The sequence below is a fragment of the Cyclopterus lumpus genome, chromosome 8, assembly GCF_009769545.1.
Source record: "Cyclopterus lumpus isolate fCycLum1 chromosome 8, fCycLum1.pri, whole genome shotgun sequence".
In the NCBI taxonomy this organism is placed as follows: domain Eukaryota; kingdom Metazoa; phylum Chordata; class Actinopteri; order Perciformes; family Cyclopteridae; genus Cyclopterus; species Cyclopterus lumpus.
In genome coordinates this window covers 17,291,491-17,318,807 of record NC_046973.1, presented here as the reverse complement: position 1 = coordinate 17,318,807, position 27,317 = coordinate 17,291,491, and the positions used below count along the sequence as shown (strand labels likewise).

Genomic DNA, 27,317 nt, shown 5'->3' with positions numbered 1-27,317 from the left:
CAGGCACACACTGATTGATAGAGTTGAACTCTATGCAGGCATGAAGAGTCACACTGGGGCCCAAAGGAGCTGTGGGGTCCATACAAGTCTTTGATCTGTGGCCACTTCAGATGTGAATCCCCCTCCCCCCCCCCCCCTCCCTTCCGCAAGGCTGTCTTTTTGGTCCACGGTTCGAGTCTCCATTCTCCTCCCCCTGTCTTCAGTTCTGACGACCCTCCTCTTCTTCGTCCTCTTCCTCAGACTTCAGGGGGAGGCGTGTCAGGCTGGGGGCCGCCATCCACCCTCACCACTGTGGAGAAAAATGAAAAGGAATATGTCAGCCTCTTGAAGAGTACATAGGGTGATAGTAAAATCAGCGGTGGTTCGTTTAAAAAAAAAATAATAATCGTAGAAATAGAGCCAAGGCATTTAACATGTTTGTTTGAGTAATTCATAAGGAAATGGCGATTTCATGACATTATCAATAGAAATTAAGCAATTAAAACAAATGCATATTCTCACTTGTATACAACAGTCTTTTTGTGCTTCCCACTCAGCAGCTCCTCTTTAGTAAATGAGAAGTCCTTTGATTAAGGGCCCCTTGAATAGCCTCTAAATAATTTTTTCTTAGAATCCCTTCCCACAAAAATGATAACCTCCTGTCCACCAGCATGCTGTCTTCCTGCATGGAGAAACTCCAAACCCCCTGATAGTCACACTTTTCCCTGCAGGGGGCCCTGTGGTGTCACTCACTCATCTGAACCTGCTAAACCGGAGTCATTAGCCGGATGAGGATGGGAGACAAACGCTCTCTTTTCCCACCAACCTCTTAACCTGTTGTCAATTGAGGGAAGCCATGGAAACGCTTTGGGAATGAAGAGGCGTTCCTGAGAGGACCCCCGAGTCCGGTGGGTGTTTTCTCGTCTTCATCAATGCATCGTTGTGCCAGGGAAGTGTTGTACAAGAGGGTTTATTTTAACGCTTTGAGAGAGGGGGATTCTTTTGTCGACTCATGATGTCATACCCCCCCCCCCCCCCCCCCCCCCCCCATCCTCCTCCTGCTGTTTTCATTCCTTTTCCCTTCCTAAAAAAAAAAAAAATAGCTTCTTTTTCCACACATGGTCGCGGTGTAAAATACACTTGGATTAGTATCTATGCTTCCTCTGAGCCCTGTGTTTATGTATCCGAATAGATTCTGTCCGGTGCCGGCCACAGTCCTATAGCACTCCTCTCTCCTGCTTCCTGTTTAAACTCTACAGGCATCGACAGTGACAAAGAGCAGAGGGGCGCTGATGCTGGCCAGTGCACAGCCATCTGTAACGCGCACATCACAGGTTCAGGCATCCGCACAGTGGCTTGCACCTGCTCTCCCACCTCAGTGCTGCATGCATTGCAGTGCACCCTTGTTTTTGAAGGCAGTGGCGATAAAAGTGGCCATGTGGCTGCCTGATGTTTTCAGTCCGAGATCATTCCAGGAATCAATTCAAGCGGTCTTTCACCGAACCAGCTCAATCTTCTTCTTCTTCTTCTTCTTCTTCTTCTTCTTCTTCTTCTTCTTCTTCTTCTTCTTCTTCTTCTTCTTCTTCTTCTTCTTCTTCTTCTTCTCTTCCTTTCATTTTTATTTCATCAGCCCATTCAGGCCATTCCCTTTTGGACCCTGAGCCATGATACAAGCTTTGAAATGTGCTGATTGTGAATTAATTTGAGATGGGCTCCCAGGGAAAACTTAGCAGACATTGGGATCGTTTTACTCATTTAAAAAATATATTACTTGTTTTGTTACTTTACTCGTTGGGGACAGCGCTTCATTGCATAACTTATTTTATTACGTTTCCATTTAAACCCCAAATTCTCTTCTTACCTTTGCAGTCGCCTTTCATTCATTGTCAACTTGCTAAACCTTTTTGGGAACATATTTAGGAAGATAATGTTTGGCCCTTAAAACATGTTTTCTCAATGAGCTTCTCCAATGCGTGGGGGGGGATCCTAAATGGACACAGTATTTTCTGGCCAAGTTAGTTTTATTTATTCAAATATAGACATTTACGTATTTATTTTTGTCTGCACTCTTCTTGATTTGAGTTACATTTGTCAGATCTGTGAACAAGTGAATATAAATGCCTCCATGTACTTTCTTCATTATTTTCTTCGTCTGCTGTGAAATATATTACATTTCTTTACTCATATGATGTACCTTTACTGTTACCTAAAGTTAGCACTATTTAGCTGTATTATGCATGAGAAAAATTATCTAAAATAGAAGAAAAAAAAATATTTTATTCCAAATCGGCAGATTGTAACGCATCAGGGGGTATTAACATGATTGCGACATCTCTATATTTGGCTGAGCATGATTTTTAAGACCAAACTATTCAGGACTGTATGCCAGTTGCTGCACACTTTTCAGCCAGTTATAAAGCATTTGTACCCCTTCTTTTCTACTATATTTTGTGCTATACATCTACAATAACTCTCCTTCAGTTGGTTGTTTGACTAACATTGCCTTTACTCCATTTTGTGTCGACCGTGGGGTCAAACTCAGGACAGGGATGCACGGCTGGGTGATGTGATTCAGGACTTGGGAGTCTAAATAGAGTTTAAATATTAAACACATTCAATATGCACGATCCAGTGGGGGAAGCCGGCAAGGAGGCCGGCTGCAGTGATGGACGGCTCTTTTTTTAATGGAGATGAGCAGATCGAAATGAGCACCCTTTATGCCGGAGCTCCCACCCCTGTGGATGTTGTCAATCAAAACACGGGACATTTCCATTGCTCTATCTCTCTATTTAAAGGCTTATTTGACTGGTTTTGACTGGATGTGTTCCCATTTATTTTAGTCGGCAGTAAAATATGGTTAATTGGAAACAGGATGTCCCCCAGCGATTATTGTGGAGCTATTGTGCACATCACCCTCTCAGGTATTTTATCAGAACCAGTTGGTTGAGGAAGAACCTACGGAAGCCAGCATGAGAGCTTTTGCTGCCTTTTTAAATGGCTTCCGCATCCGCAGACGGTGCTAATGCCAATTAGCACGTGCTAAACGCTGGCGCTGGATCAGCTTTTGAAAGGCAGCGAGAGCAGGCCTGGATCCCGTCTCGTAACACCTGCTAATGAGCCAATCAAGTCGGAGAGGGTTGACAGGGTTAACGTGGGCAGTCATCTTCTCACTGATGCCGATTTAGTCCCCCAAAAGAAATTCCTTCTTTTCTTTCGACGTGCCGCGGGGTTTTCATTTGTTTGAATGGAGGACTGGAAAGAGGGACTCAAAACCAACACACAAAAACTAAATAAGCTTTTCCCAAGCCTCATTAGAATTTAATGGGTATCCCAGAAAAGACACAGTGATGTGGATTGTTCAAGGGAGGGTTTATCAGCTGTTTGGCTTGTTGGCACATTATTATCCCTGTATAACTGTATTTGGGATTTAGTATAATTCACAGTAAGACCAGGAAGGAAACATAAGATATCCTGAGAGATAAAGTCTGGTAGAGAAGCATGAATGACTGAATGAATAACAAGATTATGACTGCACTCGAGACTTCTTCTTCAGGTAAAAAGCCTCTCAGGTTTATGTGTATAGATCGAGTGAGAGCGCTGGTTTCATCTCCTTAATGTGAGTGTTATTTGATTTTTGAAGGAATGTAGAGCGGGGTCACATCTCATTCCTGCCACACTTGCTTTTATTCTCTGAGCTGTTAAAAGTGATCCTCTTTTTGTATCTGTGCAGACTCCACATGATACAGCCTTTGTGTGTGTTGGTACTCAGTGTGAGTGATGCTAATAGGTCTGAAAAAAATATATATATTCCATTATCCGAACCGCTTATCCTATTTAGGGTATATTTCACAATTTTCTTCCCTTTTTGTTGAAGTTGCTACAGTTTAAAGGGAGATGCTGGTGTTCTTCTTTGTATTTTATGTCAATAAATCCCATGAAAAGACCAAAAAACACAACGTCTCTGCTACCTCAATAGACAAGAAAATGTCAATAAAAATTAAAAAAATATATCTTTTGAGTCAATCACACATACACCATCCTGCCGCCATAAATACTAGTGCACCAAATGTGTATTAATCCGCATCTGGAAATAGTCCCTAACAAAGGCGCTGTAGTTTCTCTAAAAACTACAGAGCGGATCCGTCATCTTTTTTTCTTAATGAAAGTATGTATTGGTGACTCATTTCCTGAAATACCTTTTTGTGGGATTCTTTAAACAATACGATTGTTTTTTTTATGTCTTATGCTTTGAACACACATATATGATTACTTAAAAGGGATTGGAATATCTTTTTTATTTTTATCTCTCTATTAATACAGTGCGCTTAAAGGAAATACATTGAAATAAACTGCTTTGAAATAGATCAGTAAAGTGCATAATCGCATAACCTTTTTAGATTTTGTCTGGCTTTGCAAGACTACGTCCTAAAGTCGGTCCCACGGAAATACGCCCAAAATACTTCATGAGTCAAGGAGAGACACATTTAGATAAAGTAGTTTGAGTAGTAACGGCACATATAGATCAAACACATGTAGTTGCATGGTTTCCTTACAGTGTTTCAATGTGCTGTGCACTAATATAGAAACCGTGTCAAACATCTGTCAGCACTGAATTCCTCAGCCTCATATTGATGGTGTATCTCAACATCTGTGATCAGGAGGCATACAGCCAAACCAATGCTCAGAACCCACCCACGCGTGCATGTTACTACCGGTTCCCGAAATCATAATCTCTACATTCCTTCAAATCTAGTATGCATGCATGTAAGATTTGGCTGCTAGGTGCGAAATCCTGCTCCGAGGTGATATATTGTGTTTGATCTCAGTACCAGGAGATGTGTTTCCCTGAGGAAAAGTCGTGCACACTGCTGGTGAACCTCTACAAGTGGGATCTCAGCAGTATATCCTGATGGAATCAATAACGACCGCCAATATATCATCAGACTTGGACGAGCGTCTTTTGTTAAGTTTCTGTGGTGAATACAAAGTTCTGGGCTGGAAAACGGAATCAAAATGATCCGTCGGAAGTTTTATATCAAACAGGTATTAGATTAAAATATATCGAGGACTGGGTGATTTGACTGAAGTCCATATCACAATATTAATTCCATTTTTCCACCAGAAATGAACACTCAATGGCCACTTTATTAGGTGAACCCGTACATCCTAATGTAATCCAATACAACATATATCTTTAAGGAGCTTGTGATGGTCACTTTGTGGTGACTTTTAAGGAAATGTGTGATTTATTGTATATGTTTACTACTGAGGCCGTAGTTGCATATTCACAATATGCACAACTTCCATGTAAAATATTAATATTTTAGTAGAATTCAATGTTATTTGGGGGGGGGAGTTTTTCCTTATCCAAGTGTGTAATGTAATTAACTTGATTTGATAATGTGATCATGTGTTCATCATTACATCAGAAAAGAACCCTTAAACATGAAATATAAAAACCTAAAAAAAAAAGACAACAAGCTGATGCACTACAATACTATTTGGATTGTCCCCAAGTCCCGATGAATGCTCATGAAAATATTCACAGACCTTTTCTTAAGAAAATATTCATTAATACAATATTAATATTAATTCTTTCCGCTTACCAATGTGCTCCTGTGTGCGTGAGCGTGAAGGCTGAGCCTGGACCTCCGCCTGGGCCTGCTGCTGCTGCTCCTGCAGACTCTGACTGTCCACCGAGATGCCGCTGTCGCTGTGCAGCTTCTCTCCCTCCGGCGTCACCATCTGGTTGTTCGTAGCCGCGCGGTTGTTAGCTGCCTGCTTGTTCTGCTTGCAGCTATTCCACCTGTGGAAAAGCAGCCCGTCAGAAGGAAGATACCGACCTGCTCAATACCGACCTGATCAAGCAATAACTGATGAGTGAAAACAGCATTTTTAAGTTATTGTTGTCAGATATTCAGCGCTGATGTAGAGGTAAATAACATATTTATATCAGTTGCCGGCTCAAAAAAGAAGGAACATGCTTTGTCTTCCTCCGCCTGTAATCGCGAAACCCACCGTTTCAGAAATGTCTGTACATTTAAATAAATACATCGTCATGTGTCTGCAAAAAGAAAACTATCATAAGACGTTCAAAAACAGCTTGACAATTCATTACTAATGCCTCTCTTCAGAAGATCGATGACTCACGTACCAATTATTAAAATATGCATGAGATATTGAGTGATGGATTTAAGGGCTTACTTATAAAATGTTTTCTGCTTGATGACAATTACATGAGGATTTTGAGCCAGATGTGTGCGTGACTCAGCTGATAAACCCCGGTCGGCACTTTGCAAACAATCAATGCCTCTAATGAGCTTGTTGACTTGTTTCAGACGCCTTTCAGCCCGAGCGTGTATCTGTCTGCACTTTCTGAGTGCATGTGTGGTTGCATGTGTGTGTGTGTGTGTGTGTGTGTGTGTGTGATCTCTGTAATGCATTAAGTGTTGTGACCTTCTTTTTTTTTTGTGTGGGAAAAGGTAATTGTGGTACATTCAAGTGATTCTCTAGAAGTGGGTCAAAAGCTCTTTGACCATCAACGGCCTGAATATTTCAACAGGCACCTTCGCCCCAAGGCAACATCTGTCACTACCCAACACCACCCAACACCCCCGCCCAGACCACTATCTCTATCACCCCCTTTGTCCTCGATTTTTATTGTGGATGAGCTGCAAAAACCTCGATTGCGTTAATGTCTTTCCCCCACAAAGCGGCACACATCAGCTCCTCGCCTCTTTGTCTTCCACCAACTGACCTCTTAAAAACGATGTAGGCCACGAGGCCCACCACCACGGCGGCCAGGATGGAGCAGTAGATGGGGATGAGGTTTTCGTTGAGGCCGTGGCCGAGGAAGCGTGGAGAGCCAGCGCTGGACGTGGTGGTCTCTCCTGGCAACGGGCCGTCTGAGCCATCAGGGAGGAAGTAATTGGTGAAGGAGGGTGGAGACAGGCCCATATCGGAGGTGGGAGGGAAATATGTTGGGAAGAGAGGATCTGTGTGGGAGAAAAGGGAGCATCTGTGAGAAATCAAACACGCCTAGATATACGACTGAGAAAGAAAATAACCTGCCTTGCTAGCAGCTCTGTGAGGCGTTGCTTGAATACCGTAGTGAGTACAGATGACAGTGTGAGCTTCAGACTGTACTTGAAGTACCAGAAATTACACAAAATGGGCTATTTTTGAATATTGTATATTATAATTGATGATACTTATTGATGCATCAGCGTGCTCATAACTTTACTGTTGTAGATGGTAAAGGTAAGGCTAGTTTATGCTTTATATACTGCCGGATTACTTCTGCTAAGTCATTAAAGTCATCAAATACATATATTGGAGTAAAAAGTACAATACTGAAGTATAAAGTAGAACACGTGTTTAAAAAATGCACTTAAGTACGGCACTTTGAGTAAATGCGATAATGTTAACCGTGTTCGCCATTTTAGGTTAGTTTTCCAACATTTGCAACATGTGCAAATTAGCAATAATGACAAACATGTTGATGGCGCTCGATCAAAAAATTGAAGGCATCACCAAAGTAATTACAGTACACATCGTCCTCAGGAACAATGTACCGAATGTTATGATGATTCATGTTCAATGTCAAGTCAGAGGATCAGCAACGTTTTTAGGGTTCATGCTCTGGGCACCATGAATATCGGCACAACATTTGAATCTACCCAAATAGTTGTTGAGATGTGTGCGTCTGTAGTGATGGACCTACACACCGACATCCACAGAAAAAGAAGAAGAAAAAAAACAATTACGACGAGACACTTTCATATCTTCTCTGAGAGCTTGTTTGTTGCTGTGCAGTCATCAAGTCCCCCAACCAGATGTCTTGCACTGCACACATGCGGCAGCTGTTTCTGATAGACAGATGGGTTCCGGCTGAGTTGCTGTGTGCAGAAAGAGAAGGAATGTTCCACGACGAGGGGGGGGCTAATATCTGTCACCCACCAGCCCACCCCACAACAGGCCATGGGCCCCGCGCACGCCAGGTCTCATCTCACCACATCCCCATCTGTGAGGATCTCTGCTCATTGCATGACATCAAGGCCATATGGATCAATGTAGAACAAAGTCCGGGGCTTTCGAGAGGTCATCGCTTTAAGTGTAGCCGTTGCTGAGGCCAGGGAGGCAGGAAGGCTCTGCGCTACTGGATGTGTCTGGTTTATATCATAGCACAGCCTGGAGAGGAGAGTCATTTTCATAAACTGTACTATTTCCTCTTTCTTTGTGAGCTCCATTAATGATGCAGCGTAATTTGTCTATGTTTCAGCCGAGCCGCGGCCACTCTGAGGGGCATTACTTGTCCTTGAAAAACGCAGTTTATCCATCAAGTCTCTCCTACAAGTCCTGTCATAGTATCCTTCTTGTTTTGAAGAGTGCTGAAACTTAAACTGCAGTGATTCTGTCAGACGTTAGAAAGGCTCAAAGAGCAGTCCGCAGTTTAGTCCCTCCCTCAGAGTTTAGGACAGCAGGCCGAGGAGAGGGCCCGTCCAGCCAAGGCCCCCGAACTCCTCTGAGCTCAGCAGCCTGTTGGGGATGGAGAGTGTGCAGCCTGGTGCAGATCTGAGCCTGTAATTCCCAGTAGAACCTCAGGCTGCTCCACATTAGCTTCGTATTGGCGCTCACAGGGTTAAAACCCCGTGGTGACCCCCGAGGCTTCCTTCAAGGCCAAAGAACCGGCACGTTCTATCCCAAATATGTTCGGGCGTCGTCCTTGGATACAATTGTTCGGTTTAACTGGTTTCGTAAGTGTGATGGATAAACCCGATACAGTTATAACAGACAGGGAATCAGATTACTAACAGGTTGCCATGTAATGGAAACACATTTTATTCTTCTTTTTCTGATAAATGACATTCACGCATTCACAACTGGCATATTTTCAATCGTGCCGGAATTTTTTGAAACAGGAAAGGTTTCAAAGGGGTCGGTTCTCACAAATATATTTTTCTCCTTTCTCCCTCAAATGGCTTCTAGTGTAGGCTAGCACATGCTTTTCATTTTATTTGTAAAGGATTTCCAGAGTAATCCACCTCTTACATTTATCTGCCTCTACCTCAATTCCTAGGAGGTGAATGGACTGTTTTTGTGTGCCGCTTACAGGTTTGAAGAATTACATTTGAATAATTCAACAGCTGTGTATATTTCCGAAAACAATTTCCTAGACCTCACTGTTAAGAAGTTTTCATTGGAAGTTCTTTGAGCCGCAGAAACGGTTCTGTATGGAAACTGTTGTGCAAAAACACGTTGATTTTTTTCAATTTGTTTATGCCCTTTTTATTGATTTGGGTTGTGACAGCATGAATCTCTTAGACAGATTTCTCAAAACCTGGCTGAATAAGAATACTTCAAAGAAATATATTATTACCGTTACAATTAACAGCTGTCACCTAATTGTTGTACATGATGGAATGCACCTACTCTTTTTTTCAGCATAACTAAAAGCTGAAAATCTACTAGAAAATACATAAAATAAGTGTCCCACCATCATTTAAATGTAAGGTGCTCCTTTTAAATCAAGAATTGTGTGTGACCAATGATGTGGTCAGACGACTGAGAGAAGAAATTCAGTGGACGAAGGCTGTTTACACATTATATTCTCTTTTCACTGGCGTGGCAGATAGTCAAGTTTCTCCACATTGATTTGTTGCATAATTTACACACGGTTACTCGCTTTAATAGTCCGATGGGACCTTGATGGACATATTTGAAAAACATCTGCTGGGCGTTAAGAGTCCACTTTGGTCTCTGCGTCTGCGCGGTGATGACGGGGCATTCCTGCCTCCCGGAGGGGGGGGGGGGGGGGGGGGGAATTGGTTTACTGAGATGATAGAAAGCGTCTTTCACAGACAGAAAAATATGTGCGTGCCAAACTTAGAAACAGAAATAATGCAGAGGTCTATTTAAAGCTGGGTGCTATTGATTCATATCTGTCGAAAAAAAAGGAGGGAGGGCTCGGAAGAGTGGAACACGGGTGTCTGTATTACACGTATTTCTTGACCTTTCCAGGGCTGTAGTCAGGTTTCCTCAGCTCCGCCATACATCATCCAGCTAATGCAGGGCCGGCTAATGGTATTAGCAATGCAACACAAGCTCGCGAATAGAATACATTGTGAATGAATGGGGGAGGTGTGAAAGTGAGTGAAAGTGTGCAGACGGCCTGCCCCGACACCTAGTTTATCAAAGAAGCCTTTCCTTTACCACACACTGAGCTGTCCTTCCTCCTGCACTGCTGCGAGTGCCTGTCCATGCTGCGGGGAATGTTTTCTTATCAGATGCATCAGTCGCACAGCCTCGGGACTCGCCGTAAATTGTCTTTCTCATTCCGAGCCGAGACGACAGCTCTCCTGGGAGCCGGCTTCACATAACACTGACTCGACACAGAGAGCCACGGCTTAAGTACAGTGTACTAGCTCTTTATCGTAACCCCCCCCCCCCCCCCCCCCTCTTCGCCTCCATTTCTCCGGGGCTGATGTAGAAAACACGACTGGCTGTAGACCAAAGGATAAACCTGGGGCTCCAGAGGCTGCGTTCTTCAGCTGGAACAGAATGGGAGCTTAAAGGCGGCGGGTGGAGATTTAACAATTTCATTTAGGCTTCAGTGCTGTTTAAAACAACTCATGAAACCAAATAAAACTAGCCCGGTGTTTTACAAGCGTGGGGCTGTGTGCGCGCAGGGAGATGTGTTTATTAGCGGGGTGTGGACGGGAAAAAAAATGATTTCATTTTTTATGAGCCATTGAGGTCTTTTTTACGGTTGAAGTTAACCCCAGGGTCCTGTGCAGAGTTTGGAGCCTCAGCTTCTGCCTAGTTCAGGGTGGAGATGAGCAACTGTCGGGCGGAGCACATGCACAATGACCTCTTTATCAGCCGCCAAACACTCTCCCGGCTCGGCCTCCGTCTCAATCTTCCCCTGTGTTTGTCGACCGGACGCTCGCACATCCATCACACACACACACACACACACACACACACACACACACACTAGAAATGATTCGAGTGAGCGCTCTGTCTTCTATTAGGGAGGGTTAATAGGGAGAGCGGAGCGGAGGGCAGACAGAGAGGCAGAGTGTTAGGAGAGGGTGAGGAGGGGGTGCAGATGAACAGAGGAGCTGCTGTAGAGTGCTCTGATTAGCAGGAGTAATTATACTGCAGCGATGAAGGCGCTGAATGCACACTTCCACCACTTCGCTAGCCCGGCCACTCGAGGGCCACTGTGGGAAGAGAGAGAGAGAGAGGGGGCAATACAGGGAGGAGGGGGGATGTGATGAGCGGGGCAGTGAAGAGAATAAAAAGTCTTCCTTCATCAGTTTTTATATCTTTTCTTTTCTTGAGGACAAACACTTGAACACTCAGTGCTTGAATGAAAATCTTTTCAACCGTTGACTGACCGGCACCTTCTAAAAAAAACAAATTTCAGATCAAAGAGATTCACACATGTGCGGTGTTTCTGAGTTTAATGAAAACTGTACATGTTAAAGCCCACTTGGCCGAGGGAAGAGCGCGCGCGTGCGTGCGTGTGTGTGTGTGTGTGTGTGTGTGTGTGTGTGTGCGCGCCGAGTTATCAGCTGCATTGATTTTGGATGCTCCTGAAAAGTGTGTTTGAAGCTGGAGAGGACTGTGGTTGTGTGTGTGTGCGCGCGCGTGTGTCCTGCAGTTGAGTGTGTGTGTGTGTGTGTGTGTGTGTGTGTGTGCTCATAGAGGTCGTTCAGCGAAACCTGAGCACGAGCAGAAGAAATCCCAGGACTCTAATCGACCCCTCAACATAGAATACCAGCACAGCACATATGCCGCAGCTCTCACTGTCTGTTTTCATCTCCGTTTCTTTCTCTCGCCCTCTCTCTGCCTGCGATTGTATCAAGTAATTGACACTTGGTGACAGCTTGATATGAACCGGGGATTTAGGGATTTGAAAAAATACCCCAATCATATCTTCACAATGCGAGAGGGAGAGAGAGAGAGAGAGAGGGGGGGGGGGAGAAAGAGAAAGAGAAAGAGAGAGGAGAGGCAAAACAGTATTTTAATTTTTGCATCAAATTCCAATGATCTTTTTTCGACGTCAAAGTGCAACATGTTCTAACGTAAGCTAGTACTGACCAATTCCAACCAATAATATCAAGACATCCATCCATCAATCAATCTGCAACTTTAAGCAAGAAGGGAGGTGTGTGTGTGTGTGTGTGTGTGTGTGTGTGTGTGTGTGTGTGTGTGTGTGTAATTAGCTCCTTTATAAGCCCGCCCCACTTTTGAGTGCAAAGGATTTAATTCAAATCCCTCTTTAAAAACTTAATTACACAAACAGGATGAGAAAACCAGCTTCCTGTTCGCTGCAGAAAACATATCTGCATGCATCATAGACCACCATGAAAGGCCTTGAAATATCATCACCACCACATGTGACTAAGCCATTACCCACGGGCCCACTGGTGCGATCTGACAGGGCTCTCCTTTCAAACGGAGGTGCCACAAGGTCACTTATCGTGCCATCTCCGTGCCTGCCGCTGCATTACTATCGCTCAGGACGAGGCGGGTCAAAGGTGACACCAGCTGCATGGGTGGGCGCTAATTTGGCAGCAAAAGGCTATATTGTGGCCTACTGTACATCAGATATGTCTCGAATACAGTCGGTGTTCTGTATGTTTTAAGGAGCGTAGGGTGCTATGTGTGAGGATGGACTAATCTTCCTCCATCCTTTGCAGAGGAACATTGTAAGACCTCACAGGACTCCATTACTGTGCCTTGGTTAGACCTATGTGTGATCCCTGCAAGAAGCAGGGGAAATAGTCATTCTTGGCATCTCACCATGGGAAATTTGGTTGTTTCCAATCCTCCTACAGAGCTTCCAACTTCAAATGTGTTGCATGATTCAGAAAGTTTGAATACTGCAGGGATAAAAAAAACAAAAAAACTGTTCTCATGTCCTTGCTTCTATTATAAAAACAAAGACCAACAAGGCGGAACTTTGATCTGAGCGTGAGCCAACACAGATGTGGACATTTCCATGTGCAATGAACATTTGGGTATTTTCCATCATGTTTCCACTCCACTCAATCATGTCAAATTGTAAACAGGACTACGAGTCAAATACCTGAAAAAAAATGAAGAAAAAAAGTAAAAGAATATCACCTGAGTCCTTTTCTCTCCCTGTTGTAAATGCATCCCACAGATTTCTTCCAAAACTTAACCTGATTTAAGATTTGAGATGCAGAGCTGAGCCAAGCAGAAGCCACAGTCGGTCTTGTTTGTGTTCAAAACATCTGTGATGATGATTCATTGATGATAAAAGTCTAAATGTTCCGACCTTTGAGGATGTTTGGTACACGTGGAGGGAAAGGTGGTAAGTCATCGTCTATGTTATTAGCCCTTCTTCCACCTCCTCTCCCGAACCGAGTCGGCCTTGAAGCGAAATATTTTGCGGCTCAAGTATGAATCCCAACATTCATATTAGAAGCCGCTATTAAGATGTTCGTTTTAATGCAGACAGGAGATCGATAAAGGCCCTGCATTAGCAAGTGCTCCTGTTATAAAGCGCTTTCGTTCAAAGCAATTAATCACACCACAACATAAGTGCCTCTGTGGTCAAAGTTTGCATCAAAAACATCACATGAAAGGAAAAATGCTTTTCCCAAGAACAGACGATGACCACGAACTTCCACTGAAGTCGTTGCCCGTTGTTGGGAAAAGGTTGTTTTGGTTTAGAGTGCCGACGATGTCGATTTTCACTTCACACTCCTCACTTATCCGATATTGCTTTAAGGAACGATACTGTATCGGACTGTATCAAGGACATCGAGAGCAATGCCACGGAACGCATTTTTACCTCCCAGATTTGAGCCTCGTGGCCCCCTGATGAGGTCAATTTTCTGCCTCGTCCGACATGAGGAGCTTCCTCGGTTATAAATTGCTTTTACTGGAGAGAAGCAGCTCAACTCTGCTTGCATGCTGCCTTCTGCTTTGTGGGGGGGGGTGGGGGGGGGGGGGGAGCAGATTATTAATTGCCTCTTCTTTTGTTGACACTCACAGTAGTCTTTGACCTTTTTAATGCTGGAGCTTTCAACTCGCTTCCATTTTGAAAACACGACCAGCACCGACCTCTGACCTCGAGCGTTCCCACAGACACACACGGGAGTCACTGGAGGCGGGTTCGAGTGGGATTGAGGCGTATATATATGATGGCTCCTAAACAGTGTTGAAAAGTGACAACCGGTGCGCTTCATGCACTCTGCTCTTGTTCTGTTTGAAGGGTGCTGTCACTGCTCACCATTTGGCTCAGTTCAGTTTGTCTCGGGGGGAAGGCTGTTGTTATTTATGGAGTTCCTTATTGAAATATACGTAAAAACGTAGCGGCCACATTTAACTAGCAACTGTCCCTCCTGTACAGTGACTGACAGCCAAAGCTGCTTGTACAGTATTAATAAAATCTAAATTGCCTAAACCCAAATTGACATCTTCAAATCACTTGTTTTGTCCAAAACCACAGTTTGGAACTGTCACAAATAAAAAATAAATAAAAAGCAGAACATTTTCAGAGTTTAGAAACTGAACTTAGATCATGTTTAGATAAACAAAGTATTAACTCATTTGTTTATGTGATGCTGATGACGAACAATGACAACTGTCCGAGGAACGATGTTCACGTCAGTCATGTGAATGCTTGTTTACTCCTCCGGCTTTCTCGGAGTCAAACAACAACACATCCCTTTCTTTTCTGTGGTCTGAAGTGATTTCCCTGAACTAAATCCTAAATGTGTGCTCGTGACCTGCGCGTTGTGGCATACTTACTGTGGCAGACAGAGTCCATGTAGGGTGTGCACTCTGCCAGCTGTATCTCACTGTCCTCGTCACAGATGGTGCAGGGCAGGCAGGGGTCGAGAGAGCTGTCCCGGTCCGAGTAGGTATCGTCCACGCACTCCTCGCACACCGTGTCGTGATCGTGTTCGCAGTGCGAGAACACGCCCTGGCCCGCCGGGCACACCGTGCACGGCTCGCACTGGCCGAGTATCTCGTCGAAGAAGAAGTTGTAGTTGCAGACGCAGTTGGCGTCGTTGGAGTCGGTGCAGGGCGTCTCCATCCGCATCAGGCCGGTGCACTCGGTGCACGGCCGGCACTGCTCCGTGACACTGTAGTTCTCCGAGAAGGTCTCGCCTGCAGATGAGAGGGACGGGATCGAAAGGGGACGAGAGACAGGAGAGGAAAGGGAAACGAGAGACGGGGGCAAAGAGTGAAGGAGGTTAGAAGATGCAGGAAATATGAGGAGATAAACAGTGAGTCTAATGACATTAATCGTGTTTACTGCACATTCATTAGAAAGGAGGACACATTGATCCACTGGGCTCTTAGTGATTTGTGCTCCGGGACGAGAAAGGTGCTCTTGTCGGGGAGCGAGTCAAAAAAACCTGCTGCGCTCATTACGATATTGATCCCAATGTGTGTGTGTGTGCTGCGCCGAGTAAACTGCTTTAATCTCAGTTGTACACAGAGAGTGAAGTGCAGGCGCATCGACATGCTCAGGCTGCTGCGCCGATGATAAAGACTTGTGTTTATTATACCCAAGCCATCACTCTGGCATAAGCTAAAGAGTGCGTTAATGAGTCATTCTGCCAAAATGGGGCATTTCTGTGTGTAATTTGTTTTGCTTTTATAGTTCACTCACATTGATAAACTATTCTAAACACAACAACATCATTTGGGATTACTATTAAATAATGTAGCATGATCCCCTTCATTAGTAAATCTATAATTGATTCAACATGTTGTTCCCTTGAATCTACTTATGTTAGTTAAATAATATTTTGTATTGTTTAATTCGCCAATATTAAAAAGGGGTTATTGTTCCTCTGTAGGATGTTTATTCATATACTAATTAGGGCCAATAACTACCGTAAGCCGTTCTTGCCTCTGATTAGTTGATACTTCTCAATTAGCATTGTTATTAGCATTTCCAATAATAGATGAGTGTGAATGAATAAAGATTGAGACTGTGCAGCCATGCAAGCAGCTCAGTGCGGCTGCACTTAATGCTAATGTTAGCATGCTAGCATGCCTGCAATTACAATACCAGCATTCTGATGTTCATCTTTTTCACTCTTAGTTTAGCGTGTTGACATTCTAACATTCACTAATCAGCATACAACACAAAGTCCAGTCCAAATATCTTTAGTTTTGCAGGTATTTAGTCATAAATACTCGTAAACTTTGACCTGATTAAGGGTCACCAGAGTTATTGACTCTATCATCTGTAGGTCATGAATGTCTCTACAGCATGTTTGATTTCAATGCATCTCGAAAGGGACGATGAGTGCTCGCGTGGCTGAAAAGTAGGTTTCAGTTCTGGTTTGGGTCAAACATTTGTTAAACCCTTCACAGGGTTCGCACTTCTCAGACAGACAAATGTCATTCTGCAAACTGACTTTGTCCTTTTTATTGTTTCGGATTTTTTTTTAAAAATAAAAAATTGTGCCTTTTGAATCAATGCAATGTGTCCAAAAGACGTCCATTTCAAAGAGCAATTTCGCTGCATTATATTGATTTTCTTTTTTAAAGGGTTGTGAGAAAAAAAAGAGGTAGCGGACCAAAGCTGAGTTGTGGAGAACAGTGTTGAACTGAAAGAGGCCAAAGCCGTCCTGACTAATTGCCTGCTGCTTTTCAATTGCTTCAAACACTTCAGATTTGCTCTTCATGAACGTTTGCGACAGGAGGATTCAGGAGAGTTCATCGCTGAGGAAGTGATGACCTCAAATTGGTTTATTCTTACACTGAGAGTTCCTCAGGGCTCAAAGTAATCTATACATATTACATGTTCATATAAAATTATTTTCCAATATAATTGGATGCCTGCTGAATTATGCATACAGCGAGAGAGGAGGTGGGGTCAGTGAGTGTGTTTTAGTGTTTGAATGAGATGGGAGTGGAGTAGAGAGGCTGGCAGGGAAATGAATCTACGGCTCAGATTGACCACGGAGGCCGCTTCGCTGTTCTCCAAATGCTTTCTGTGGCGTGCTTATTAACATGAGAGCGGTCAACTTTTTATTTTCATGTTTTACTCCCGGCTGCAAGTATTAGCATCCTGCGCAAAAATTTCGCAACACGAGACGGAAAAACACGAATGCCGAATTGTCGAAACCGATTAGTAAACTCTTAAATGACACTCGTGATTTCACGCGGCGCAGATAGCAAGTTAACGCTAGTTTACGATGTCCTTTTGGTGGTTAAACGGCCCTTTTGTCTTGGCTGGAAATAAATCACCCGGACTGGGTGTAACTATGATTATAGCCACAAGAATTTTTCTTTTTTGCGCAACCCTTATTAGCACACACACATATGTCTGAGTGTGTTTCCCATGGGAAGTGCTCAGCGGGTGTCGTGTTGAGCTACAGCATATTGTCAGTGTGAAAATCCCTGCAGCAATGTCCCAGTACTTGCTTTGCCTTGTAAGCGGCTCTGGCAAAGTAAACGCTGGCACAGACGGGAAGCTCTAAACACCTTGTAAACAGCAGCGCGGCTCAGAAGCCGATGGTGAGAGCTGTCACCGAGTGGAGCGGACGGAAGGTAATGGTACAGAGACAGTTTTAGGGAGCAGGCGGACGAGTGGACGCTTGATTTGCTCGAATGAATCTCGCGACTGCTCGACTTGATGGGAAACAGTCTGTGAGGGTGGGCTAGTGAGCCAGGAGCCCGACCCCGAGACTAAAAAAAAAAACAGGATTTAGAGATCAAAGTGTTGATGCACGACTGGAATGGGAAGGGGAAATGGAGCAGTCGGGGATGTAAGTCAGTTTCCTCCACGCACACCATCAGATTCAGTGTTATCTGACATTTACTGTCTGGAGGCAGAAGTGATAGAAGAGAGTGACATCGACTGAACAGTCCCGACGTTGACGGATAACAAACCGGAGAGGTAAATAATTATTTGAATTAGTGAGCTTGAAGCCTTTGTTTTTCTTTTGCACTCGTTGCAAAGCTCTCCTCATTCATTTCAATTATACTAACAGGGCGCAGGCTTCCTTGGCTAATTTTAGCTTGCATGCCTGAACGAGCCCCTTCCCACTCCTTGTGAGTGTAAACACGTCTAAATGCCACCATATGCACCGAGAGGCGTGCGTGGCGTGCGTGTAATTCATGTGTCGGTGCTTTCATCTTGGGGGCTGATAAGGAGAAAGTAAAAGGCCACCGAGGATCTGGTGGAGAATGTCTCCTTTAATAAGATGCGATCCTTTTTCTAATTGTCCCCAATCGAGCGATGACCGGTTCATCTCAGCGATCACGATTTTCATGTTCGGCAGTAAGAAACGTCCGTATGGTAAAGGAGAAATGTGCCATTTTTGACCCGTGAAGACCCCCCCTCCCCACCCCCTCCAACACTGATGCGTGTCATCAATAATGTAGCTTCTGGCCGGCCTTGAAACTGCCCGACGAGCTCCACAATCGGCACTTAAGGTGTAAGCTTTTAGCGAGGACGGCCTTTTCTGCCACTCAGGGTCAGGGTCCACGTTTCAGCTGGGGCACCTCTGGACCCACCTCTGGACCCTCCGCTGACTGCGGATAAATCATCAGCTTTATTTGTCTTCTTGAACGTGAAGACGGGAAGCTTCGTTGGTCCACTTTGCTTCCCTCCAGATTTGTAACAGGTGTTTTAGGATATCACCAACGCTATTATTGGGAGACCAACGGAGGGAAGTTTTATTTCACGATCAACCCGTTGCTTTTGTATCCTTGCGCTGAGCTGTAGTGTCAGGACGGAGCTTCCTCTGAGGCTGCCACGGAGGACCTGCCAGGGGGAAATCGGAGATTTCCTTTTCCTTATCCCTCTTGATCCGACGCCGGAAGCGATCCTCGATGCTCGGTTTCAGCGCTCACCAGACGAGGCTGTGATTCTACTTTCCTTCCTCCTTCAAATCCCCAGCGAGCTGCCGGTCGAGTCGGTCCGGCAGCTCTTCTTAAACGCTCTTCTGCCTTTTTGTTCGCTCAGATCTTCAGTCAGTTTGCAGGGGCAAGCTTTTCTGTATGGTTCACTAATAAGTGAGGCAGGTCCGGTTCTCTCGTCTCCCTTGACAGCAGCGAAAAGTGGAAGAGACTGATGAATATTTCAGCGCTGCTGACGCTTTCATTCATCCCAAGTCGGGATCGGAAGGCCATGAAGTAGGAGAAAGGGGGGCTGGGATGGGGGTTACACTGACAGGAAGTGGGGAATTAATGGGGTTGTGGTAAATAAAGATTCACCCATATTTACCATGAAACAGGAAATGGATGTGTTGCATTCTCCTCTTTAATTATTAATATCTGCACTTTAGAAAATGTATTCATAGCTTTGGTTTTCCAAATAAGGTCAGTGTTTCAGCCTCTAACTTCCATATAATTCCCACTCAGACGTATTGTAGTGTGTGTGCTCCTGTGGGCCTCAGGTATACGCTAAGATTGTATCTGCAGAAACCAAAACTATATTGAAACCAAGGAAAATGCATTCGCACCGGAAATTGAGTGCAACCTCCTGGGTATTTGGGCTTAAATGTTGAGTGTTTGTCAGCGGTGAATACCACTCCTGTACTGCAGAGCAAGATAATTGTTCTCTGTTAGAGGCGCACTAGGCTTTTCAATATGTTTTAATTAGCTGGATCAAATGAGTAAAGATGCATTGATGTTACAGTATGCATGATGAATGAGGCTATCGTGCCCTTTGGTGCTTGGCTCTCTAATACCATTTTATCCGTTAATACAGACGATGAGTCATAACAACAGGGAGGAGGAGAAGGAAAGTGTGTGGGGTGTTGGGGGGGGGGGGGTGATGCTGGCTGAGAAAAAGCAAGTGCAGGATGGAGAAAAGAGGAGACACGACTAGAGTTGGTGGGATTCGCTGGCGTGGTGGTGGGGTGTGGGATGTGGAATAATTCTTTTTTTTTAAATAACTAGAATCCTGAGGGCCAGCCCACATAATAGGAAGATGGAGCTGTGGTTGCCCTACTACGCATTGTTTGCAAATGTCGACGGCAGGAATATGAAAAGGATTATGACACGCAAGCCAAATTCCTCATGACGTCAAAACTAAGATAAAGTCCAGACGCTTGTGAAGCTGCAGCGTGTTTCTATACAGACGCAGGCTGCTTCACTCCACCAATTTCCATCTCCAGTCCATCATACGCAACGTTTGACTATTATTTGCCCCGCTCGCTCTCCATCTACTGCAAAGCACGACTAGGCCGCTTTGTTATTTTCTGCAGGAATAAAAAAAAAAATGTTCTACGTTGACACTCTATGACAGAGTTGGTTTATGTGAAAGCGACTCTTTTTCTTATATATATATATATATTATTTTAATTGTTTTCCCTGTGGCACTGTCGCGCTCTAGATTGTAGAGAATTGGCTTTCTGCCCCTGAACCCATTGCTGCAGCTTTTGTGTTCCTCAAGGCAAAGGATAGAAACTTCAAAGAGGTGAAATCCGACCAGACTTGAGATTAATAACATAACACAACACAGAGATTAGCATCTGTTGTGCAACGCAGTTCAAGGATAATCAGAGTATCACTTTTGTCTGGACGAAGAGCGTTTCCTGCCAGCATGAATTGAATCGCTTCCCACAAAACGACATCCAGTTGGCGTTATTGTGTTTCGGTGTTAAGAGACTGTGTGCATGCACCATTGGCATGTGTTTACATGCGGCATGTGTGCGAGCGGATTAATGCAATCAGTCAATGTTGAACGGAGAGTGCACTCTGAACGTCTACACAAGACTAATGTGGGGTTCCTGCTCAGGGTCGGCCACCGCAACGTCTCCGACTGACACAACTTCAGTTATCAAACTCCTCTTTTATGGAGCCAGCTTCCACTTTCAGTCTGGGAGGCAGACCTCATTTAAAAGTAGACTTAAGACTTTCCTGTTTGATAGTGCTTATAGTTAGGGCTGAATCAGGTTTGCCCTGGTCCAGCCCCTAGATATGCTGCTATAGGTTTAGAGGCTGCTGGGAGATGTTTTAGGATACACTGAGCACCTATCTCCTCTTATCTCTCTACTTATGGATGAATTCACATCTCTCCATTGCACCTTACTAACTCTGCTTCCTCCCGGGAGTCTTTGTGACTTTACGTGTCATAGAGTACATTGGATTTGGCTGTGTCTGAAGCTGGTCCTGGGTCCTGGGCCTACTAATTATTCATATTAGTCATATTCATTGAGTGTATCTCTGTAACGCTGTCCATTCTGTACACATGACATTTATTGCTTCTGTCCATCCGGGGAGAGGGATCCTCCTCTGTTGCTCTCCTGAAGGTTTCTTCTCTTTTTTCCCTGTGAAAGGGTTTTTTCTATTTTGGGGAGTTTTTCCTGATTCGATGTGAGGTCCTGGGACAGGGATGTCGTATGTGTACAGATTGTAAAGCCCTCTGAGGCAAATTTGTAATTTGTGAATTTGGGCTATACGAAATAAACTGAATTGAATTGAACTAGCAGGCGCTTTAAAAAAGCTAAGAAAAAGTGCGACATGTGTCTCGTTGCAATTCTCCAGCTCCTCCTGAGCCAATGCAGCCATGTGCCTGACCTGCACCCTGACACACGCCGGCGTCTTAAAAGGCAAAGAGAGCTGCAGGAATGTGACGCAGAAAGATGGAGCGGAACACATTTGTTTGGGGCGCCGGCTCTTCTCGCTCTCGGGCCTTTCTCGGAGATGTAGCGAGTTGGCGCCCCTCCAACCTCTGTGGAGCGAGCGTTAATGGTTCACAGCCCGGTCTGAGCCGCGAGTGAACACATTTGGACCTACTTATGAGCATCAAACGTGTGACAGTTCATACAAATGAGGACGAAAGGAGTTGGTTTTGGGCCGCCATCAAAGGTGGGTGTGTGGATAAAGATGAAAATGACGTAAGTGCGGAAACTTTGCATTAATCGGGTGTTGACGCCGGTGATGACATGCCATATACACTGTCTCCAGATTGTCTTCAGATTGAATGTTATCCTCTTCCACTTCAGGAAGTGGACTTTTTTTCTTTCTTTTTTTTTTGCATTTTTAGTGTTAAAGTTACTTCTCCGATCTATTCAAGGGTCAGTCTATTCAAACCAATGACATCAAAAGACAGATTTTACAGGTACACATTTTTGACACATTTGTTTTTTACATTGTTTGTGGAGATACTTGTTGAGGCCGACGAGGAAGAAATCTCCGAACCTCAGAACACAACGCCACGTTTCTAATAAGACCAGTTTATAACTTGTAACTTATGTTCATGTTTTATCACATGGAAGTGAGATAGTTGTCAAAGTAGATTCACTTATTTTACTGAATTACGTTTTATAAGAGCATCTGTGGTATTGCTAAATTTTTTGGAAAATATTTACTTTGGTGTTGCATTTTAAATACTGTATGTGAATTAAATAACATCTTAAGTTATAACTCGTAGCTTTATTAATAGTTAATAGGTAACCTACCATGATTGTATTATTGATTACTTGTAAGTCATGAATAAAAATAACTTTTCTGTTGCTATAGTTTGGCTTGTGTCTGTTCTATTCTCTTCTATTTGGTAAACGGTCTGCAGTTGTGAATTATAATAGATTAGTGTTGGTTCCATATTTCATGTCGACCACTAATTAAACTATTTGTTATAACTATTGAAGCCTGTACCTTATTAGACATCGGTGCCAGTGGGTTTTCTTTCAACAGAGTGCACAGTTGTCTTAATTTGTTGACTGTTAAACTTCATACAAAAAGTCTTGACTCACTGTCCAAACACTGGGAGCAGGTGGTCTGCGTGGCGCCACACTTCTTCACCACTCCCTCTCCGGGTGGACACTCCTGGCAGCATTCTCCATTTGCGGTGTACTGGCCGGAGTCGCAGGGCACCTGCACCGCCCGGCCCGTCTTGGACGCCAACGCTAACACCACCTGGAACACAGGGAACAGCGGTACGGGGCGTCAGAGCAGCACGTCCACACACAGTCAACCCCACACAGCACAGGGCCCCGCTGCGACCTAATCACACGCAGCGAAACTAATTGATCAAAATCACTGCCAGGTGTCGAACTGGTTCCTTCAATCCAAACGCCATCAGGATTCATCATAAATCACGTTGACTCCACACTAGACGCACTTTGAGCGAGTCTAAACTGCCCTAATAGTTCCCCTGAAGGCCTAACAGCTCGAATAGTAAACCCATGACATGCTCAGGCCAAAATCCTGTGTGTGCGACATTATACACACGCCTGTCCTAATTACTGTATGGAGGTGGGAGTAGCTGTGAGCGTCAACCCCTGCTTGCAATCAGCATTGGCACACACACACACACACACACACACACTTGTTCTACTATACTTGTGGGGACAGCATATGTTTTTGTAACTTAAGAGGGCATTGCATAGCCTAACCCTAACTTTTAGAAACAAGTCTTAATAGTACAATGTAATGGTTAACATCACTTTATACTGTATACCAAATGGGAGATGAATTCCCTAATGTGAGATTTGTGTTCACGTACACACAAAGCAAACTGGGTGTTTTCACTAAAAGATAAGACTCTTTAAGCTTTTCCATCGCCAGGCAGAGTCGCTCCCTCTACAGTGGATCTTGGAAATTATATATACTCTAGTCAATACTTTTAGAACCTGATATAATTGTGCCATGAATCACAATTTTTTTTCACTTCATTAAAAAAGATTTTTTTTTGTGTGTAAGACGTAAATATGTTATCAGAAAGACTCCACACCCAAAAGTGTCGTAAGTGACGTATGTCGCTGAAGCTACGGTGCCCGTGTCTTTTGTACCCGCATGTAACGCTATACTCACACCGACAACGGATATCTCTCCCACATCAGGCAAGATCACATCAGGTAAGATCATGTGTTTGTTTATGGATATGGCGAAGTTCCCTCGCTAGCTAGCAAGCCAAGGTGACGAGCGTGTTGGTGATGCAGGACGAGAGATATAGTTCATAACTAAAAGATACTGCCACAAATCCATAACGAACCGTGAATTTCTGGACTTGCTCAATTATATTTTCAATTCCCAATTATGAAATTCAACCGGGAATAAGAAAATTAAGTATTTTGCTATTGACTACAGTAAATGTTTCCCGCAATAACGTCCCATGGGGGACACCGTAATGGGCGGGACTTGGTCTCTCGATTTGCACGTCAATCACAGATACGCATGTTTATTTTTACTTTAAATGCCTGTACTGTAAACACACCCTTTCTTCATGACTCATGAAGCCAAATGTCTTCATCCTGTCTAATCTGTTATCACTTCCTGTCGTGTTGCATTCCCTCTGTCCTCTCTGACACAACTGCCACGCAGCTCTGCTGGCAAAAAGAACTGAGGCTTGTTCCACTGGTGTGTTTGCAACAATGTTAAATAAAAGGAATTTATATCCAGAAAAAAGAAAATCGTTATACTAAAACACTTTCATGTCCTGTGGTTCTTATTATGTAACGAGCAAAAGCTCATTTCCACTTAATTCACATTTGCTGAGACATCAGTTCAATCTTCTCTCTCTCTCTCTCTTCGTCCCTCCCCTCTGTCCTCTCCCTCTCCTTGCTGTCCCTGCTTTCACTAAGAAACAGATGTACTGAGCAGCCAGCAGCTCTCCCTCATTCTCCCTCCTCTTGCTCAACACTTCCCCCTTTCTGTCCTCCCTCGTCTCGCTCTCGAGATGCATTTCTTCTCTTCGCTTTACAAACCTGCCACACATCTCAGAATCTATTTGATGAGCAGGGTTAAAGTCACTTTTTTGTCTGCAGAAAGGAACTTTGGACGCAGTCCAAAAACCTCAAGAGTTTTGCTCTTATATCTGCAGAGGAAGGATTCATGTCCCTAACTCCCTTTTCTGGTGACATCTCCCAGGAATATCGCTCCGAACACAGATTAATGGCAAAATCAGCAGTAGATTGGTCCACCAGCAGCAGGAACATGCATCCACACACACTGACACACACACAACAACAACAACAACAACGTACGGTGACCCAGCTGTGATGTTTCTGGTTTGTACTCTTCTCAATTTCATGGTCAATTTGACGGTTTATTTCTAAATTAAATTCGAACCAAAGTGCAGCCGACCGTCGCCACCCTTTAAACCAGCTGTCATAACAGAGTGTCCCCCTCGCATCCAGGGCTGTTCACATGATGACTGAGCCGCACAGCCCAATTAGACCAGCTGCTGTGGACATACCAGAGAGCCGAGAGGATGTGTCCTCTCGGCTCATGGGCTCCACCGGCCTCCCATAATCAACTTTGTTCACGTAATCAGAGGAGCCTCATCTCTCATGTCCAAATCAGCCGAAAAAAGTAACAGCTCATGTCGGATATGAATGTAATGCATTACATTTACTTTCCGGCATATTTAGCTCAATATCCCAAATGTATCCTAAACATTATTTTGACATTAATTACTTAATCTCATTGATGAAGAAGAAATAAGGCGCCTGTCAGCAGACTGCTCCTGGATGTCTGGATGCTACTGGATACAAACTAATCCCAGCAGGGCTGTCTAACTGTTCCTCCCTGGTTGAAAACCAAGAGGAAGGTGTGTATGTGTGAGTGTGAGTGTAGCTGCACGAGGATTTTGGGAAGTGCGTGTGTGTGTGTGTGTGTGTGTGTGTGTGTGTGTGTGTGTGTGTGTGTGTGTGTGCGCGCGCGCGTGTGTGTGTGTGGAGCTGGAGGGGATAGAATATAACCGGGGCATAATAGCACATGCACATCGCTTATTGTTTAGCTACATGCAGCACCTGCACGTTTAACAGTAAAAGAAAAAAATTGGTCCTTTAATAGGTTATGGCTTTTTAATAGAGGGAAACACCACAGCACTGATGCACTTCACATTTATACGCTAGTCAAAATATCATAGAAATATCACAGAGGGGATACAATTCATGCCTTGAAGTTAACGAAAAGAAACTCATTAAACGTCCCCAACGGGATTATGAAAGGGATATTATATAAAAGTATCTATGGGATGTCCACGCAAATCAAGCGCACCACAGTGGAAGGAAATGTTGAAAAACTCAACTACAGTCTGTCGACGGAGTAACACAAAAAAAATATATATATATATATAATAACGAATTCCTGTTCTGACTGGGCTACTTACCAACGCGCAAAGAATCACCAGCGATAAAGTAGTAGTCATCCTGCGTCGCCTGCTGGAGTCACACAGAAACAGATCTGGGGCAGAGGAGCAGCGCTATGTGGAGGAGGAGAGCCGCTCAGCAGGAGTGATCATTTTATTCCCAGTGGCAGCGGGTTTTTATCAATGGGTCCGCACCATCACGAGTCGGTCCGGGACCTCTGGTGATGGAGTCAGGTGGGGGCTGTCGGTGGCACCACGCAGCACCGGCACAACGGGAGGAGAAGATGAAAAAGAAGAGAAGGAGAGTTGGAGAGGAGGAGGAGGAGGAGGTGCAGAGACCGTCCTGTCCGGAGTGCTGCTAAGCTGCAAGTGCACTGCGGAGGAGAGGAGAGAAGAGAGGGGGGCACGTCGACTCTCCAGTTTAATACCTCTGATACTCCCGCAGTGAGACTATACAACCTGCTCCTCTCTCTCTCTCTCTCTCTCTCGCCCCCCTCCCCCCTCTCCCCCTCTCCTCCTCCCCCCTCTCTCTCTCTCTTTCTGCTGTAATCTCACGTGAGGTCCGATTCAAAGCAAAAGGGACATAAAAATGATTTACATGTATTAAATGTATTAAATGTCTGACACACTTAGCAGCATTACGAACGCTCCACTCATCTCTGAGCTTATTAAGCTTTTTCCCTTAATAGCTTAATAGCCGCACAAAGACAGCTCCATAACAATATATTTATATTCTCCCAATTAGGTGTGGATGGACGTGACTGGTGCAGCACTTTGGGGATGAACTGCCCACTAAAACTCTTGTTTCTGAAAGGAGCACATGCATGACACGTGTCACCATTACCTCTGGGCGTAACACAGTATCAGACCGTCCACATACTTTTGGCCATATAGTGGACCCATCATCTAATCTCATGTTCAATGTTGCCACTGTGCCCGAAGGCTGCAGTTGATTGCATTATCATGACATGTGTTTCTTCGTCCCCAATTATGTTAATATGGCAGGCAGAAACATTGTTAAAAAATAGAAACCCCTTTCCATATGATGCACTCCAAAACCAGACTACCACAGAGCACAGCCTCAGAAGCATCATCGGGAAACCTCAAGGACTGCAGGGATAACAGGTGTTTCTAGTTTTCTATTGGTTCACTTTAATTTTCTCTGAAATCAGATGAATAAGTTTGACAAAATCTCCCTTTGTAAATTGACTTAATGACTTTATGTCTGTGCAAAACAAACCCTTGTGTGTGTCAACTAATTACCGAGCAACATCCAAGT

The 27,317-nt window shown here is 44.3% G+C and overlaps 1 protein-coding gene across 1 annotated transcript; it reads right to left on the bottom strand.

Annotated features, from left to right (window-relative positions):
* Positions 1 to 236: 236 nt before the first annotated feature.
* ngfra (nerve growth factor receptor a (TNFR superfamily, member 16)) lies at positions 237 to 26,098 on the bottom strand. The gene is made up of 6 exons (XM_034539937.1): positions 26,060 to 26,098; positions 22,698 to 22,860; positions 14,773 to 15,135; positions 6,737 to 6,974; positions 5,586 to 5,785; positions 237 to 289 (listed from the first exon to the last, which is right to left on the bottom strand). Exons 1-6 carry the CDS (start codon positions 26,096 to 26,098, stop codon positions 237 to 239), a joined length of 1,056 nt encoding a protein of 351 aa, XP_034395828.1.
* Positions 26,099 to 27,317: the final 1,219 nt, after the last annotated feature.

What these genes read in the sequence shown, in the direction of transcription:
- ngfra (XM_034539937.1), bottom strand. Translation starts at nt 26,098, where the DNA reads ATGACTACTACTTTATCGCTGGTGATTCTTTGCGCGTTG. An exon ending in TGGTGATTCTTTGCGCGTTG is followed by an intron (nt 22,861 to 26,059) that starts GTAAGTAGCCCA and finishes CCTGTGTTCCAG; the next exon opens with GTGGTGTTAGCGTTGGCGTC. An exon ending in CATGGACTCTGTCTGCCACA is followed by an intron (nt 6,975 to 14,772) that starts GTAAGTATGCCA and finishes TCTCCCACACAG; the next exon opens with ATCCTCTCTTCCCAACATAT.